Below are 16,257 nucleotides of genomic sequence, written 5' to 3' on the forward strand. Positions count from 1 at the left end.
ACGCATTTTGTATTTGAAACAATGAAACATTGAGTAAAATGAGATCAATTAAAAAATAAATAGATTTGAAATCAAAGAGTCTGGCTACGTAAAAATGCAAGCTTTTTCTTAAAACGCACTTTTAAAAGAACTGCAGCAGTGATTAAGTAATGAAGTTGCAGGTTAATGGAGCGCAATATCATTTACTTGTTATTAGTTGGCTAATACATTGCTTATCAGTGTCCATTTTGACAATTATTAATCAGCAATAATGGTGTCTAATCAGCGATAAGAGTGTTAGTAGTGGCAATGTGATAAGCAATGTGTTTCTCTCGGAATGTGGAGTAACTAAAAAAAGGAAAAAACTGAGCATCTCAAAGTGGGCCACCACGTTGGCACGCTCAAAACTTGAATTCTTTGTACTTCTTCGCTTTAGCCGCATCTTGCTGTTCTTTCAACTTTCGTTTCTGGAGGAAAAGGTAATTTTGTTGTGAATTTCTACGTAAAACATGCTATTGCTAAGATAGCTTCCTTCTTTAGGAAATATAGATAAACATATTTGTATAAATTTTAGTTTATGTTGATGTTTTGCCGATGATTAGTGTAGCAAAACCACGATTTACCGCGGCGTTGGGGGAAAGGAAACAACCGTAGTAAATCGGTGTGTGCAGTAAATCGGGGTATAACTGTACTCATATTTATCCCTTGGTAATCACTCTATGAGCTCAATGTCAGGGTAAACTAAGAATAATGTTGTTCTACTCCGTTAAAAATATTTTAAAATGTTGACAAAGCGGAAATCATAAACCCTCTGAAAAGCTCAAGGTGAGAATAATGTCTGTTAAAAATATTTGGCTATAACTATGATTACTATTGAGTAGATGAATTCATCGTATGAGACAAGTTTTTCGTGCAAAACGATGGTGGATGGAATTTGTGTGTGGATTTTGATCCTCTCAATCAGCTCATTTGAGAAGACTCAAAGATGGATCCAATGAGACATTCTAATGTAAGCCAGTATAAATAACATAACTCAAATTCAATGCTTTTTAACGCAGATATCTCAATCTTAACCATTGGGATTATTTCTGGAACGTTCTAAAAAACGTTCAAACTGCGGAGGATAAAGCGAATTTACAACTACAAGTAGCTGTGTGTTGAACACGTTAAGGTTTTTAACACATTCAATACATTATATAACAAGTAATTAAAGAACAGGTATAAAATATCGCGTTATAACGTGACATTGCACGTGAAATTGCACGTGACTCCGACTATATAGGCATCAAGGATAATAATATTGTCAACAGAGGTTTGAGCACAATTTCGTTAAACAATAAGTTCTTGGTGTTGAATTGAACGATCATGGTGAATCCTCGAAAAAAATGCGATCTTACTCAAGTATTAAACTAAGATATTGATTTTTGGCGACTCGCTGGACGAAGATAGGATATAGTAATACAATATATACTATATAGCCCGATATAAACTAAGTCAGCATTTAAATGAGGAATAGTATTTCAATCAACATCTGAAAAGAAAGAAGAGAAGAGAAAGAAGAGAAAAGAAAGAAGAGAAAAGAAAGAAGAGAAAAGAAAGAAGAGAAAAGAAAGAAGAGAAAAGAAAGAAGAGAAAAGAAAGAAGAGAAAAGAAAGAAGAAAACTACGAACCTTCTGACTAGCCTCCCCACTTGGAGCAGTGTTAATTGGAGCAGGTCCAGGTACTTTAATGGCTGCTGATACGTCATACACGTGTTGGGTTCCCATCATACCGTCACCAACCTGTTAGTGGTGGGGGTGAGTAATTGATTTAATTAATGATAATCAATTATATAAATTATCTAATCGACCAAAGAAGAAATGGATAATATTAAGATTTAAGTATCAATCTTAATATAACTTCTTAATCTAAGAAGCCTAATCATTACTAGAATACTCGGGCAATTAATTATCTTGTTGATCGATCAAATTACCTGATTATTTAACAATTAAATTTAATATTCTCTAATGAATCAATTACATAATTGCCCAATTATCTCTCAATTACCTCCACTTGTTTCTGAGGAAGGATAGTGTAGAGTGCAGGGCCTGTCTCGCTAGACTCCAGACCTGACTCAACCTCCTTCGTTTTACGGAGCTCGATGATGTCGGGGGTTTCAAGACCCGCTGAGACTGATTGGAGACCACTGGGCGTTTCCAGGCTGGAATAAATCGGGGGTTATATAAATAAATTGGTTTTAAGTAGATAACGAACAATTTATATTTTACTGATGATAGTTGGCATTTTAACTATTTAAGTTCAGATCTTGAAGGTGCAATGAGCAATCACACTTTAGCAGATGCAATGAGAAAAACAAGTGTTCAGCTTGGTCACTTGGTCAGTTCAATAATCACATACCCTTCTGCTGGTGTGACAATACCGGCTTCATCTGGTTTCTCTTCCTCTTTCTCTTCTTCACTTTCACTTTCACTGTCTGATTCAAGGGCTCCCCAAAGGGCAGCGTCTGTTGGTTCTTGTTCTTCATCCTGGAAATAATAATATTTAGTCATGCTATTTTATGCAAATTAAAAGGCAGTGCTAACGGAATCACTTGCACTTTTATAAAGTTGGTTATTTGCGATTAAATGAAAACAAGAACCACGGCAACAATATGCATTATTTGCTAATCTGTTTCGCGATCTTAATAAAAAATAATGATTGAACTTGTTTTCATTCTGTAAAGTAGCTTAATGGAGTAAAACTAAGTAGTGTACCTGTTTGTATCCAGTGTAGTCTGTACCAAACACGTCACCGTATAGAGGCTGTCCTTGCTCGTTAACTGGGGGCTTACCCCAACCACCTTACAGGAAATCACAGAATTAGTGACGGCATCAAAACAGATATAGTTGGAATTGAATCAACCTTCATTATAATATATAAGCATGGCCTTCACAAAGCATCTAAAAATGTGGACGACAAATTATAAACTATGATTAACGTTATATCAAGCAAATTGGTGGGGCCGGGGGTCGATTGCTGGTGATTTAACATTAGAGAAAATGTCAAATAACCTCGGCCCCCCTAGAATGTAATAAAAACTGGCAGCCCTACCAGGATGATACCCAAAGGAGCAGTCTGGAGGAATAGGAGCGTTGAGACCAGGTATCTTGAGGTTAGGATAAGAGGGGGGAGGTCCGTACCTCTGCATTGCTATCAGCCATGGTGGAGGGATCTGGAGAGGTGAGTTGTTAGACATAACGCGTTAAAACGGGCTTTAGTCATCAGTTCAAGATGTGATTGAAAGAAAATTCTATACAAAGAGAGGTTCATCTTGGAAGTAATATAAGAATGAACTTCTTATTCAAACTAAATAAAAACTAATCAACTTCAAGTATTAAACCAAACAAGTCCAGCCATCTAAATCAAAACCTTGTCAGTGTTTTTTTTAATTTTTTAATTTATTTAAAAAAAATTGAACCTTGTCAGTGTTGGTGGGCATTCCAAGAGCTGTCCTCAGCTCATCGCTTATCTTGCCAGGTTTCTTCTCCCTCAACTTCGTCTCGAACTCCTTACCCTCGTAGTACAGATCCCCGTGTATTGTCGTCTTGGGTTTCGTTTGCCACCTGACAATTTGCACGTGGAGGCGCTTGTTCAGGGTTCACGCATCGTACAAGAACGTGGAGGTTTGATGGTGCGCGGCGGTGGTGTTTGCACGTGCAGTGGTCAGTCCTTGGATATATTCGCAAAAATTTCTTGGTAAGGTATAATACTGGCACGTATATCAACCAATGCAATTTGTGTACAAAGCGTGTTCATAATGTTTCACCGTTTGCTGCTTACATACTCATGACTATTCAATTTTATTATCTTCAAAACATCGTGCAATTGCTCTGATGCCACTGCTCTTGAGGACACATGAACCCTATCGGAAGTGATCCGATACCTGTGCTGCTTCTTCTGTGTTTTTAAAGACAAGGTGTGCGGAGAAGCAGCATCAAATACTGGATTATTATATTATCAGAAGCTTAAAATGGTGATTTGAAGAGGCTTCATTCAGATGATGGACTTTAGTCACGTGAGTGATAGTCACGTGACATTCAGACGGCCGAATTATGTGGGTTCTAAATATGGGTATCTTGAAGGTTGGAATCAGCCTCTCCAAATCGTAAGTATACCGTGATAACAGTACTCTCGAAACATACACAGAATTAATACAAACCACACGGAGTCCAAAACCAAGTTAATTTTTAAGTTATTTTTGCACATAACTAAATTTAGAATTCGCGATATATTTAGACCCAACATTTTTATTGGTTTTGGGCTCTGGATTGAGTTGAAAACGTATCTCGTCCTTCGTTTGGCAGCTCCCCATTCCAGCGGAAATAAATATATGGTTAGTGGATTGAAGGTGGGTTTGCGTTTTGAAAAATTGAGAATGTTGACTGGAAATAATCGAGAAGTCACAGATTCAAGGACACACATCCAAGCACTCTCACACAAAATCTTGATCAAATGGCGGGTTAAAAATGTGCTCACTGCTCTTTTTCTTTCTGGGCGGATCTTAAATTTGCACCGAACATATCAAACACAGTATTAACTAGGCCCACTTCAGGGACAAAAGGATTTCGCGGCATGTACGAAATCGCGAAATTTCCCATTCTCCGCGACAAATTTTATGTATAGTTTAATGTATAGCCTGTTAAATTTCGCGGTATCGCGAAATTTGGCCAAAATAATCGCGAAATCCTTTTGTCCCTGGCCCACTTGCACTTCAGTGTACTCCCCAAAAGATTGAAACATGAGTGACATACATTGGTGCTCAAAACAAACTAATACTATTTGAACAAGGTATTTTAATCTTGGTAATTATTGCAGATGATTGATCCCGAGCTGCCAAGAGTTGTATCTGTAAGGTAATTGATTAAATCTTGTTCTCAGGGAAAATAAATTCAAGTTCAAAGACATTCTCCATCCCACAAGATAACATTCCACCACATTCCACTCCAGACCTTCACCTTCAGTGTCTTTTATCCAACAGCCACATTCCACAATCCCATCCTAGTCCCGCCCCCAGTACCCACGTGCCAACTGCATCGTGTCATCGTATATTGAATACCCCACTGAATTGCAATACCCCACTGCCCCACTCCCATAATACCAGATACCCCTGCCCCAGCCCCATAATACCAGATACCCCTGCCCCACTGCCCCACTCCCATAATACCAGATACCCCTGCCCCAGCCCCATAATACCAGATACCCCTGCCCCGTATCAGCTGCAATTTGTCAACTGATAGCAATGTCAGACTAAAGTTTCCCGGCTTCTTCTCACGATATGACAGTTCCTTTTGCCTCTTCAATCAAGCCAATGAAGAATATATTCAACTTAGTGTATGAAGAGTTTTTGAAGCAAAAGGGAGTCTAATCTTGAAGAAGTCGGGTTCAACATTTGTTCCCAAATGATGGTTTTTAAAGTATTGGAAAACAAAAAATAGAGTAAGAATAGCATATTATGAATAACAATCGTCAATGACAAACAATTTACCCCGATTGAACTTCGAAATCTTAAAATAAACCCGGAGATATGTCCAATTGTAGATTCAACATAATCTCCAGGAAAAGTTTCGAAAATTCAACAGAAAGACAAATATAAGCCATGCAATACATCAAATTAAATTTATCAATACATTACAATATCTTAATCTAACAGGAGTAAATAGTATAAAAATGATTGAACAGTACCTGAAGAAAGCATCGTGGAGTTTCTGGTAGTCGATGTCCATCTTTCCCAGCTTAGGTCGGACTCGTTCCCTCATCTGGGCTTTCAGGGTTTTCTGTCCCTCCTGAAAGACAATAAGATTGAATCAATCGGACAAAACAATTGTTTCACAAACAAAATTTTTAAATGTAAAAACTATACAATTTTTTATCACGATTTGTCATTAATTGGTCAGTATCAGAGTGAAAAGGAGATGAATAAAATACAAAATTGAAAATAGTTTAAGACTAATATAATACTACTAATACTACTAATACCTGGTTTTACTAGTCAGTGTAATAAGGGACCATACCTGGTTTTGGACTGTTTCTCTCATCTCCATGATACCAGTCTTCTTTATGAACTCAGGTAGATCAAACGGAGGTTTCTCAATACCTCTCTTACCCTGAGAAAACAAAATGTAATCCACCCTATCACAGAATGTACTGTTAAAATATGCTTATTATTATACGGTGGGAGTCATCTGAGGGGGTCTCAACTGCTAAATATTGAATTAGAGAACTGTGACGGATTTCTAGCAGCGAGTTTTAACATAATTTAAACCCCATCGTTAAGGAATGTACCTGCAAGTATTTTCTCTTGAAGCACCAATGTCGGGGTACTTGCACGGTATTCCGGGTGGCCTTGAGGTTGAGGAGTAGTCGGGGATCACGTGCTGTGACGTCATGCATCTCCACCAGCTCTGGTCGTCCTACCAACTGAGAAGATAACGGGGTTATGGTTGGATTTGAAGTAACGTCACGCGGATTTCTTGAATTTGATAATTTTCGCGAAATGATTTAATGGAGAAATGAGTTTGAAGAGTTGGAATATATTGAGGAGATTGGAAAACTCCGCAAGCATTTGAGAGTTGCGAAAACTTATCCTTTAGTGGAGGCGACAGGTTGCATGTTTTTTTAACGCCAAAAATTATTAAAAAAAACAACAAAGTGTTCTGATACTCGAGAGGATTGTTCTACAAAGAGACAATAGTAGTATAGTATATAATAGTATAGCGCAAGGCGGGCAAGTTGAGTGTTCTCTAGTGGCTTTCTCAGCCGAATGGTTGAGAAATAGTTATGTAGTGTTAAATCAACTTTTAAATGACTAAAATCACAAAGTCTTTGTGAGTGGGGTTTTTTCAGTGACCTAGGTTTTTGTCTTAGAATTGCGTGTAATAAATCTAATAAAATTGAACTTGCTTTCAAAAATTGTCTAAATAATGTGCCACGTGGTGAAATGACGTCACGTGATATTGTGATGACGTCACGTGATATTGTGATTTGTGATGACGTCACGTACCTGCTTCAGCTCTGCAACGGTTAGACGGTTCATTTTCCGTAACTTCTTTCTGCTGATCTTAGAAGCTTCGTCCTTGTCATCGTCGTCATCGTCATCATCATCGTCCAACCCTAGGTTGTCTTTAGGAGCTTCTTCTTTTGGCTTCGCTGCGTCCTCTTTCGCTTTCTCTGAAAAATGTTGAATATAACGATTTAATGCATAATACCATTCAGTGAAAAATGCACTATTAAGGAGTGATAATGTTTTTAAAGGCGAGAGAAGATGTAATTATTCTTCCGGTAGCACGATAAAATATAGTTCACTAAAATACCGTTACGCTATATGTAGCCGGAACAGGTAACCGAAACAGGTAGCCGGAACATGTAGCCGGAACAGGTAGTCGGAACAGGTAGCCGGAACAAATAGCCAACAGAAGAAGATGACAACCTTCAATAAATTGTGACAAATTTTTCAGCCTTGATATTTAATAGATATCAGAATATTCTCCTCATTCGTGTAAAAGAGCAAATTTAATAATTCAAGATAAGTTAAACTTCAAAGCTCCTAACGATAAAGTATAAACAACACCTACAGACGGTTCTCAACATCTACAAAGGGCTGGCCTTAACAAAGGCTTGGTCTTAATTCCTTAATCACGAAAAGTGGTCATTAAAGTGATCATTATACAATACACATCTAGAACACACTTTTAGAAAACTATTGTGAAAGGAGTTGTACCAATACAAGTGAAGAAATGTATAGCTTCTCAAATTCCAATTTGTCATTGGTCAACGCAATTTCTGTGCGTCATTGATTGTTGAATTATTTTCTTTTATTGATATCATGATAATTTGTCGATGAATTTGAATAAATTAACATTACGTTAATCTTCCTTACTAATAACAATAATTAAAAACTAATGATATATCAATTTAGTAAATATTCAAAATGCACAAACCTTTCTCCGCCAGCTTGAGAGCCTCAACAGAAGGCAGGGTATCTGGGGCAGGCTCCGGCAATTTAAACTTCTCAAATATCTTGTTGAAAATGTAGAAAGTTGGGTTACTCCGTTCGAGTCCCTCGGTTCTCCAATCAATCTCCACGTTTGGATCGGAGGGTGTGGCTGGGGTACACATCTTCGCTTTTGCCTCTTCCGCCATCTCGCGCATACGCTGTCCACGTTTCTTCTTCTTTTTCTTCTTTTTGTTCGTTCCTTCTTGTTGGGACTGTAGTGATATTGGTTTTAGTTATGGGGTCGTGGTTAGTTTTTATAGTGGTAAGTGGAATAGTTTCACTGTTTGTTAAGCCATTAATCTCTTGGTGAAGAAAGTGAAACGGTACGTCGCGTGATTGGTTATTATTTTTTAAACAGAACAAAAAACGGAATTTTTTTCTTCAAAGAACCTGGTGATTGAACTCGAATGACTGGTTGTCGTGAACTCTAGATGATTCGTCAAGCAGGGGTAACTCTTCCTAAAATGATGATGATATCCAAACACTGATTATAAATGTGTCCAAGTGGAGAAAAAAGTATGTAGTATGGTCTTGGACAATAAAAACATGCTGCGAGTAATTTTAAAATTCTATATGAGAATAAATTAATTTGAGCAATGATCGACCATTGAAAATGGCACACAGAAAGAGGAATCAGGAATGCTTAAAATATCAACTAAACCTGAAGAACTTTCGCTTCCTCTCTAGCCACAAAGTCAGTGTGAACATTACCGTTGGCTGTACCGTTAGTCATGGCAACCTCATCTACTTCCATTTTCTCTTCCTCAGAAGGACCTTCCTCAATTTCTTGATGTTCGGCCAACGTTTGTTCCTCCGCCAAACGTTCTTCTTCAGCTAGTTTTTCTTTCTCTGCTGAAAGTTGTTGTTCCTCAGCAAGAAGTTTTTCCTCCGCTAATCGCTGTTCTTCAACAAGTTTTCCTTTTTCGGCTAATTTCTGTTCCTCAGCCAAACGTTCCTCTTCAGCAATATTTTCCTTTTCTGCTGAAAGTTGTTGATCGTCAGCAGGTCTCTCTTCTTCAGCCACCGTTTTCTCCTCAGCCATTGTCTGCTCGCCCAATTTCTGCTCCTCAGCAAGTCTTTCCTCTTCGGCCAACTCATGCTCTTTAGCAATTCTTTGCTCTTCAAGTCTTTTCTGCTCCGCAACCAATTTTTGTTCTTCAGCAATTTTTTGGTCTTCGGCAAACTTTTGCTCCACAGCCAGTCTGTGCTGCTCAGCAAGTCTTTGCTCTGCAACAAGTCTTTGCTCCTCTTCTAAGTCCCGCTCCCTTGCTACTCTTTCCTTTTCAGCTTCGGCTTCCAGCCTTTTTTGCTCCTCTAATCTTAAAAACTGTATTCGCTGTTCCTCAGCAATCTTTTCGCTTTCTATCATTTTTAGCTCATCAGCTTTTTGAGCCTCTAGCCATGATTGTTCAGCGGCCTTTTGAGCTCTAGCCGAACATTTTCAGCTACATTTTGAGCCTCTAGTCTTGCTTGTTCTACAGCCTCTAATCGTGCTTGTTCTACAGCCTGTATCCTAGCTTGTTCAGCTGCTCTTTCAGACTGAAGCCTTGCTTGTTCTGCAGCCTGTATCCTAGCTTGTTCAGCTGCTCTTTCAGCCTGAAACCTTGCTTGTTCTGCAGCCTGTATCCTAGCTTGTTCAGCTGCCCTTTCAGCCTGAAGCCTTGCTTGTTCTGCAGACTGTATCCTAGCTTGTTCAGCTGCTCTTTCAGACTGAAGCCTTGCTTGTTCTGCAGCCTGTATCCTAGCTTGTTCAGCTGCCCTTTCAGCCTGAAGCCTTGCTTGTTCCGCAGCCTGTATCCTAGCTTGTTCAGCTGCCCTTTCAGCCTGAAGCCTTTCTTGTTCTGCAGCATGTATCCTAGCTTCTTCAGCCTTCCTTTCAGCCTGAAGGCGCGCTATTTGAGCTTCTAGTCTTGCTTGTTCTGCAGCATCTAGTCTAGCTTGTTCAGTTGCTTTTTGAGCCTCAAGTCTTGCTTGTTCTGCAGCCTCAAGTCTTTCTTGCTCAGCAGCCCTTTCAGCCTCTTGCCTCGCTTGTTCAGCAGTTTGTTCTGCCTCAATCTGTTTTTGCTTGGCCAATTGTTCAGCTTCAATATTATCTTCCTCACCAGTTCCAGATTCCACATCCATTCCTTCATCTTTCTCAACTTCAGGTTCCTGTGAAAAGCTCTCTTCAGCCTGAGGCTCAGTGCTGGTACCCGGCTGCTCATCTTCATCAGCAATATCTGAGGGCTCTTCGGGGACTGAGTTACTGGATTTACGTCGGGAGGATGATCGCCTGCCTCTTCCACCTCGAGCTCCTCTTCCTCGAGCTGAGCGGGGTGCTTCAAAGTCATCGTCTGAGTTCTCTGTTCCTTGTGAGTCTGAGATGGAAATTAGTAGTCATCTTGTCATGTTAGTTGTTACTTATGAAGAAGACTTTCATAACTTTGTGATCAGACTAATCACAAAAAAGGAAAAAGCAATCAAAGTTAATTTTTAGGGCTTTCTACTTAATTGACTTGTAACATAATTACATGATTACATAAGTACATAATTACGTAATCAACCGGTTACCTGAAGTTTTCCTTCTGCCCCGTTTAGCAGGGGTCCTCTTTTTCTTCCCACGAGCTGGAGCTGCTTTGTACTCACCATCTCCTTCGTCTGAACCGCTTAGTTCTGCGTAATCTGCGGAATGACGGTGGTATTATACAGTGTATAATACCGGTGGTATTTCACAGTGTATATTGTATAATACCGGTGGTATTATACAGTGTATAATACCGGTGGTATTATACGGTGGTATTATACGGTGTATAGGTTCTGCGCACAGTCTGCGGAATAAACTTATTGACGGGTTGGTGTCCTTAATGTATCTTCTGAAGCTTTGTGGATTAAGTAGTTACGGATCAACAAATCTGAAGAATAGGTGATGGCACACACTAAAGAAGCTAGATACCAACTGTAACCGAGTGACATCTAAGAATTAAGATACCTTGGCCCCTCTTATATCTGGACACCTAATAAAATACCTATGGTACCTGGTACTTTGGCAGGTTTGCGTCCGGTTGATTTCCTCCTGCCCCTTGAAGGCTTATCTTCGTCAAACTCGTCATAGTCCACGAAGTCCTCATACACTACTTTCTTTGGTTCACGAGCACTCCGGCGGGACATTGCTGGATTATAGGAATAATTGTTTATCATGATGGACATCAACGGTAATTTAGATGATATATCGTGATTAAATTCTATATAACAATATAAATTCTATATAACAATTAAAATACAAAATTAAACTCTATTTCATTTACAAACGAAGGTATTAGTTTGCAGGGCGAATGTGGCACAAATAATGCATCGCAACGAGGTTAATTGTAAATAGATTCAATTTATAAATATACATTTTACAAATAGTAATCTGATTGATACATATTATATGTACATTTTCTGTCTATACAATGGGAAATCATGTAAAATTATCTGATGTACGAAAGTTATATAAATAAACCCAAAAAATCTCAAACTAAATAAAATCTTACCGTGACTAAACATTGTAACTTTTGATTATAGTTATACCACAGTCACAATTTTAATTCTCTGATTCTTCTGGAGTCTGGAACTGCTTTAAAAAAGATGCCGACCGAAACATTAACCAGCTTAGATACTAGCTCAACATGAACAGTCAATATCGAGACAGAAAACTTGCGCAGAATTTACCTTGCTTCCGAGTTTGTCTCAATTTGTTTAAGTAGCTAACTTGTTGATAGTAAAACATCTGATAGTAAAATCTACTGTTGTAGTTCAAGGCCACGAGTCTCTTTGTTGGATTATGTAAGAATCATCATTTGTATTATGATATCACCGACCGGTGGATGAAGTCAAATCTCAAATTCACTGATTGAAAGTTTCACTTCTATGCTCGATCACTTTCACTTTCACTTCTATGCTCGATCTAGGGAAACGTGTCGAAGTTGCTTGTTGACAGATTGCTCTTTCATTAGCTGCTCTTTGGCTGCCGTTTTAAACAGTTCCAGCTCCATCTCCAGTCTCTTGAACCTAGAATAACAGGCAAATAAAGTTTAAAGATGTGGATACTGGCTCAGTATAGAACTCGAGGTGGCAGAAATTGAGGTACTACTTCCTCGTGATCTTTCTAAATTGAATGATGAACAACATTTTTCATCGTTACATTTAAACAATTAATTAATTAAAAACGCACTCTCACCTATCCTTCTCATCAATCAGCTTCTCCCTTAAATCCTTTACAATTCTGTTGCTGTTGACACTTTCAGTAAGATCCACCAACTCTTTAGCTAACTTCTTGTTTTTCTCATCAACCCTTTTCTTGTCGGACTGTAGTTTCTTCACGTTGTCGTCTTTATCCTAGGACAAAAAGGTGTTAGTTTAAGGTGTAAGCTACAGAAAGGTTTTAGTAACAGTGTTACTTCTGATATCCTTGTTAGGTTTTTATGCGGTACTAAGATTTCGCCATCAAAATATTTCTTCTTGATTGCAAAGGACTAAATTTCATAAAAGTTCACACACGATATTTAACGTTCACACAAGATATTTAACGATTTTTCTAGTGTAATCCAGTGATGTTCTAGAATAAGTTCTATAAATACCTGGACAAGTTTTCCTCTGATGATAATTTGCTGGGTTAGATCCGATATCTGGCTCTTCATCTGTTCATTCCTTAAAAACATAGATGATTTAAACAAGGCTAAAGAAATTAACTTGTACATTATAACTCAATGCAATCAATGTACTTTTTTAACAATTGGGTTGATTTTATCTAGGCTATTTAAAGATAAAGCAGAAGATAAACGAGAAGAAGTTAAATCTGCAACATAACAATTTAAAACGTACTGGTTTTTGCTCTGAGCTAGTGATGCGTCATTATCCTCTAACTTCAGCTCAAACTGAGACACCGATTGTTTGTGATATATTTGAGTATGTTGGAAATCTTCTAGAAGTTTGTTTTCCTTCTCCAACATCAACTCAACTTGACTTTCTAGCGATTTGATTGTCTCTTGCTGCGGAGGGATAATGGGTTAAAAGATACTAAAGAATGGGGTCAAACATATACAATAACTAGCGTACTAAAAGCAAAAAAAACAACGATTCCAAGAAATAAAACTGCGAATACCACAAAAGCACATACCAAACTAGTTTCATGAGAGACATGTTTCCTCTGTGACTCCTTCAAATCAGAAACTTGTTTTTTAAGATCATGATATTTTCTCTGCTCGACCGCCAAAGCAGCACTCTCTCCAGCCTCAAGTTTCTTTAATCGCTCAGTTAGCAACCTACATTTATCTTTGTAGTCGTCCTGGGGAAGATACGTTTTTTAAAAGTTGTTAAACATGTTTCTAGCACTAAAATGCAGTGAAGGATAATTGTGATAACTTCATTATAGCCCAGTCATTTAAGGACATCTACCTGCATGGCAAATCTTCAGATACTCTTGAAACTTTGCACAGACCTTCCTTATGTTATGAATGACTGATTTCCGGTTGAAGATGAGTTTTTTAACAAGGGCAACGCAAAATCAGTTTTCGCCAATGCGGTTCTTTTGCACTCTATCCGAAAACTCTAATTATATCATGATCCTATCAAAAGTTAGTAAAATGGGCTCAGCGTCACACCCAAAATGGTTTTCGGCGAATTTCTCGAAAAGTAAGGATTTTAGGCCATATGTTGATCAAGAACTCCTATAAAGATGCATGTGCAGCTTCTTTCAAGCCTATTTTGAAGTCTCTACGATCTTCAGAAGCAAAGGATCAGTTACGTCATTGGGTCTCCTGGGTTTTCCCCACGGTAAAAAATGTCTCCAACCGAAAATCGTTTATTCATACCCTTGGGGGCTTGGGAAGGTCTGTGCAAAGTTTCGTAAGTATCTGAAAAAACAGATGATGATTAGATACCCACATAATGGGAAGCATAGGATTGCCAAATGCCAAGAGATGATACCAGGGTATCATACCTTTAAAGCTATCATTTCATTGTGATTCCCTGACAGTTGATGCCAGCGGACCTCCAGGTTCGAGTATTTCTTTGCTATCTGGATATGGGATTGTTGCACCTTGCTTCGTTCTATTTCCTGTAGTTAGCTGTGTTTTAATTCGAGAGGGGTCGATGCAAATTTCTCACAATCAACAGCTCAGTTGATAGTTCTCCAAGAGTAACTGTTGAATTTCGAAGCACGGTCAAAGTTTATATGGCCGGGCCATCCGCGAAAATCTAATGACTGACTCAGAACTACTAAGTTAATTAACTGATTTTCTGACAAGGATAATAAAGCCTGACCTGTTGTTCGAGCTCTGCTTCGCTTCTTTCCCACCGTTTGGTCATTTCATCGAGCCGCTGCTTCAACACACTTATAAGTTCAACCTGAAGAGATCTTCAGTGAATGCATGCAATATACTCACTAGTCGGTGAAATCATTGTATTTAATTTAAAAGCCAACGCTTAGTTAGAGTAAGAGTTTGTTATTCTCAATATCAACACGGACGTTAACAGAAACGCGCGTTAACGCGCGAAATAACTTTTCTAGCGCGGGACGCATTACAATTTTGTCAAATGTCCGCTAGTTAAAAAAGATGTTTAGCACACTCTGTATTGTTTCTGAGTGTGACTCTAGCTAATCTTCGTAATTTGTGCCTTCATGTCATCATGTGCTCAGGTCTAAAACATGTTCACGAAGATTTAGAAAGCAAAAGTTAAGAAATTAATCAGAGATGTAAGAAACCTGAAATTAATCAGACGGAAGGGGGAAAGATAGTGGCTAGTTGGGGGAGAAACAAGAAATTAACAGAAAATGAAGAGTTGTGTATTCGCGAGAAACTGATATTTGTAATCTTAATATCTTGTGTACATAATATGATTACATAATATGACACTAGTAACTGAAGGTATATAATGCATCGTGAATAAATCAACACAATATTACCGTATACTGTATCTTAAAGTTATTTTCTAACTACCATCATATTTCAGTTAGTGTTGACTGTTGCTGTTCCGAAGAATGTAGATAACGCAGTTGTGATGGTATAAGTCGACCAAGACACATTTATATTCAAGAGTTCGAACTACTTTACGTATTAGATAGTGTGAATAGCAGCTTTGTGAGTAGTTCGAACATACTGAAGATTATTGCAATATTCCATGTAAATCAAGCGAAAAACTAGAGTTGTGCTTATTCAGGTGTTGCTTCATTTGAACTACATATTGGCACGTGATAGACGTAAGTTATTTATATCAAATATCAAGTTAGGAGTAAGGAAGGCTGTATAGGGTTCAAAAGGTCTAGGTGATATATATTGAAACCTATAAATAAGAGTAGTAACACAAGCAGACATCTGATACAGGATCATTAATAATAACCGGATAATTAGTTGACAAAATAATAAAATAATTGTCGTATTTCACAAATTAATATTTTTATCTCTTAAAATGTGAGATCTAAACGAAATGGCAAAATTTAATGTGTATAGTGTAAAACAAATAATGTCCAGGTCATAAATTACAGTAACTTAATATTTGACTAAAATTAGATAATTAGCAGCCAAATACTTCCCGGAAGCTGGGTGAAGCCTCTTATCAAACGTGAAATGTGTTTCCACATACCTGTTGGTCAATCCGATTGTAAAGAATGTCCATTTCACTGACATTTCCCTTGTCCCGGCTTATCAGAGGAGGCGATAAACCTGTTCTTGACTCAGTTACCATTTTCCTCAGAACATCTGGTTTCATACTGCTCATTCCTGAGTTATAAGGTGTTATGGAGTGTTATGGAGAGTTCCACATTGCTGAAGGTAGATTCCGATCTACGCTCTTCTTCAAGCGTTTTGTGTTGCTAGGTAGCTTCTCAAAAGACAAATCAATGAAACGAAACATTTCGACAGAAAAAAGTTTTTAAATCAATTGTCGGGGGGATAATTGTTGGGGGGGGGGGGGGGTCAATTGTCGGGGGGACAATTGTCGGGAGTCAATTGTCGCCCACCCGTTTAAATACTATCTGCAGGTAATGCACATGATTCTAAAACTAATATAAATAATTCTAAAACTCAAATTAAAGTCTTTCGGTCTAATATAGTATTGCTCAATGAGATGGTGTGGAAATCGCTCATAAAACATTAGTAATGTTTGTGCCTACTATTAAAAGCCAGGGAGTGTTCTAGACGAGATTTGTAGTGAAATCAACAAGAAAATGTACGAGGAAATTCAATCTTGCAATTTGATGAACAAGAGATCAGTAACGAAAGAGAAAC

At 38.2% G+C, this 16,257-nt stretch overlaps 3 protein-coding genes across 3 annotated transcripts; all 3 read right to left on the reverse strand.

Annotated features, from left to right (window-relative positions):
* Positions 1-34: 34 nt before the first annotated feature.
* LOC134822412 (splicing factor 3B subunit 2-like) lies at positions 35-10,368 on the reverse strand. The gene is made up of 14 exons (XM_063833457.1): positions 8,673-10,368; positions 8,402-8,470; positions 7,956-8,223; positions 7,019-7,185; positions 6,301-6,435; positions 6,030-6,122; positions 5,701-5,801; positions 3,437-3,581; positions 3,070-3,190; positions 2,733-2,818; positions 2,377-2,504; positions 2,026-2,179; positions 1,650-1,760; positions 35-446 (listed from the first exon to the last, which is right to left on the reverse strand). The coding sequence occupies exons 1-14, from the start codon at positions 9,378-9,380 to the stop codon at positions 381-383; spliced, it is 2,352 nt and encodes a 783-aa protein (XP_063689527.1). The 5' UTR covers positions 9,381-10,368; the 3' UTR covers positions 35-380.
* On the reverse strand, positions 9,407-11,158 carry LOC134821640 (uncharacterized protein CG45076-like). The gene is made up of 3 exons (XM_063832341.1): positions 11,026-11,158; positions 10,562-10,672; positions 9,407-10,368 (listed from the first exon to the last, which is right to left on the reverse strand). The coding sequence occupies exons 1-3, from the start codon at positions 11,156-11,158 to the stop codon at positions 9,407-9,409; spliced, it is 1,206 nt and encodes a 401-aa protein (XP_063688411.1).
* Positions 11,159-11,352: 194 nt separating this feature from the next.
* Positions 11,353-15,746, reverse strand: LOC134822413 (coiled-coil domain-containing protein 89-like). Its single transcript, XM_063833458.1, has 8 exons — positions 15,614-15,746; positions 14,294-14,377; positions 13,971-14,087; positions 13,149-13,316; positions 12,854-13,020; positions 12,610-12,679; positions 12,210-12,367; positions 11,353-12,040 (listed from the first exon to the last, which is right to left on the reverse strand). Exons 1-8 carry the CDS (start codon positions 15,737-15,739, stop codon positions 11,926-11,928), a joined length of 1,005 nt encoding a protein of 334 aa, XP_063689528.1. The 5' UTR covers positions 15,740-15,746; the 3' UTR covers positions 11,353-11,925.
* Positions 15,747-16,257: the final 511 nt, after the last annotated feature.

This window comes from Bolinopsis microptera, chromosome 10 (genome assembly GCF_026151205.1).
Source record: "Bolinopsis microptera isolate Bmic1 chromosome 10, MBARI_Bmic_1.0, whole genome shotgun sequence".
Classification (NCBI taxonomy): domain Eukaryota; kingdom Metazoa; phylum Ctenophora; class Tentaculata; order Lobata; family Bolinopsidae; genus Bolinopsis; species Bolinopsis microptera.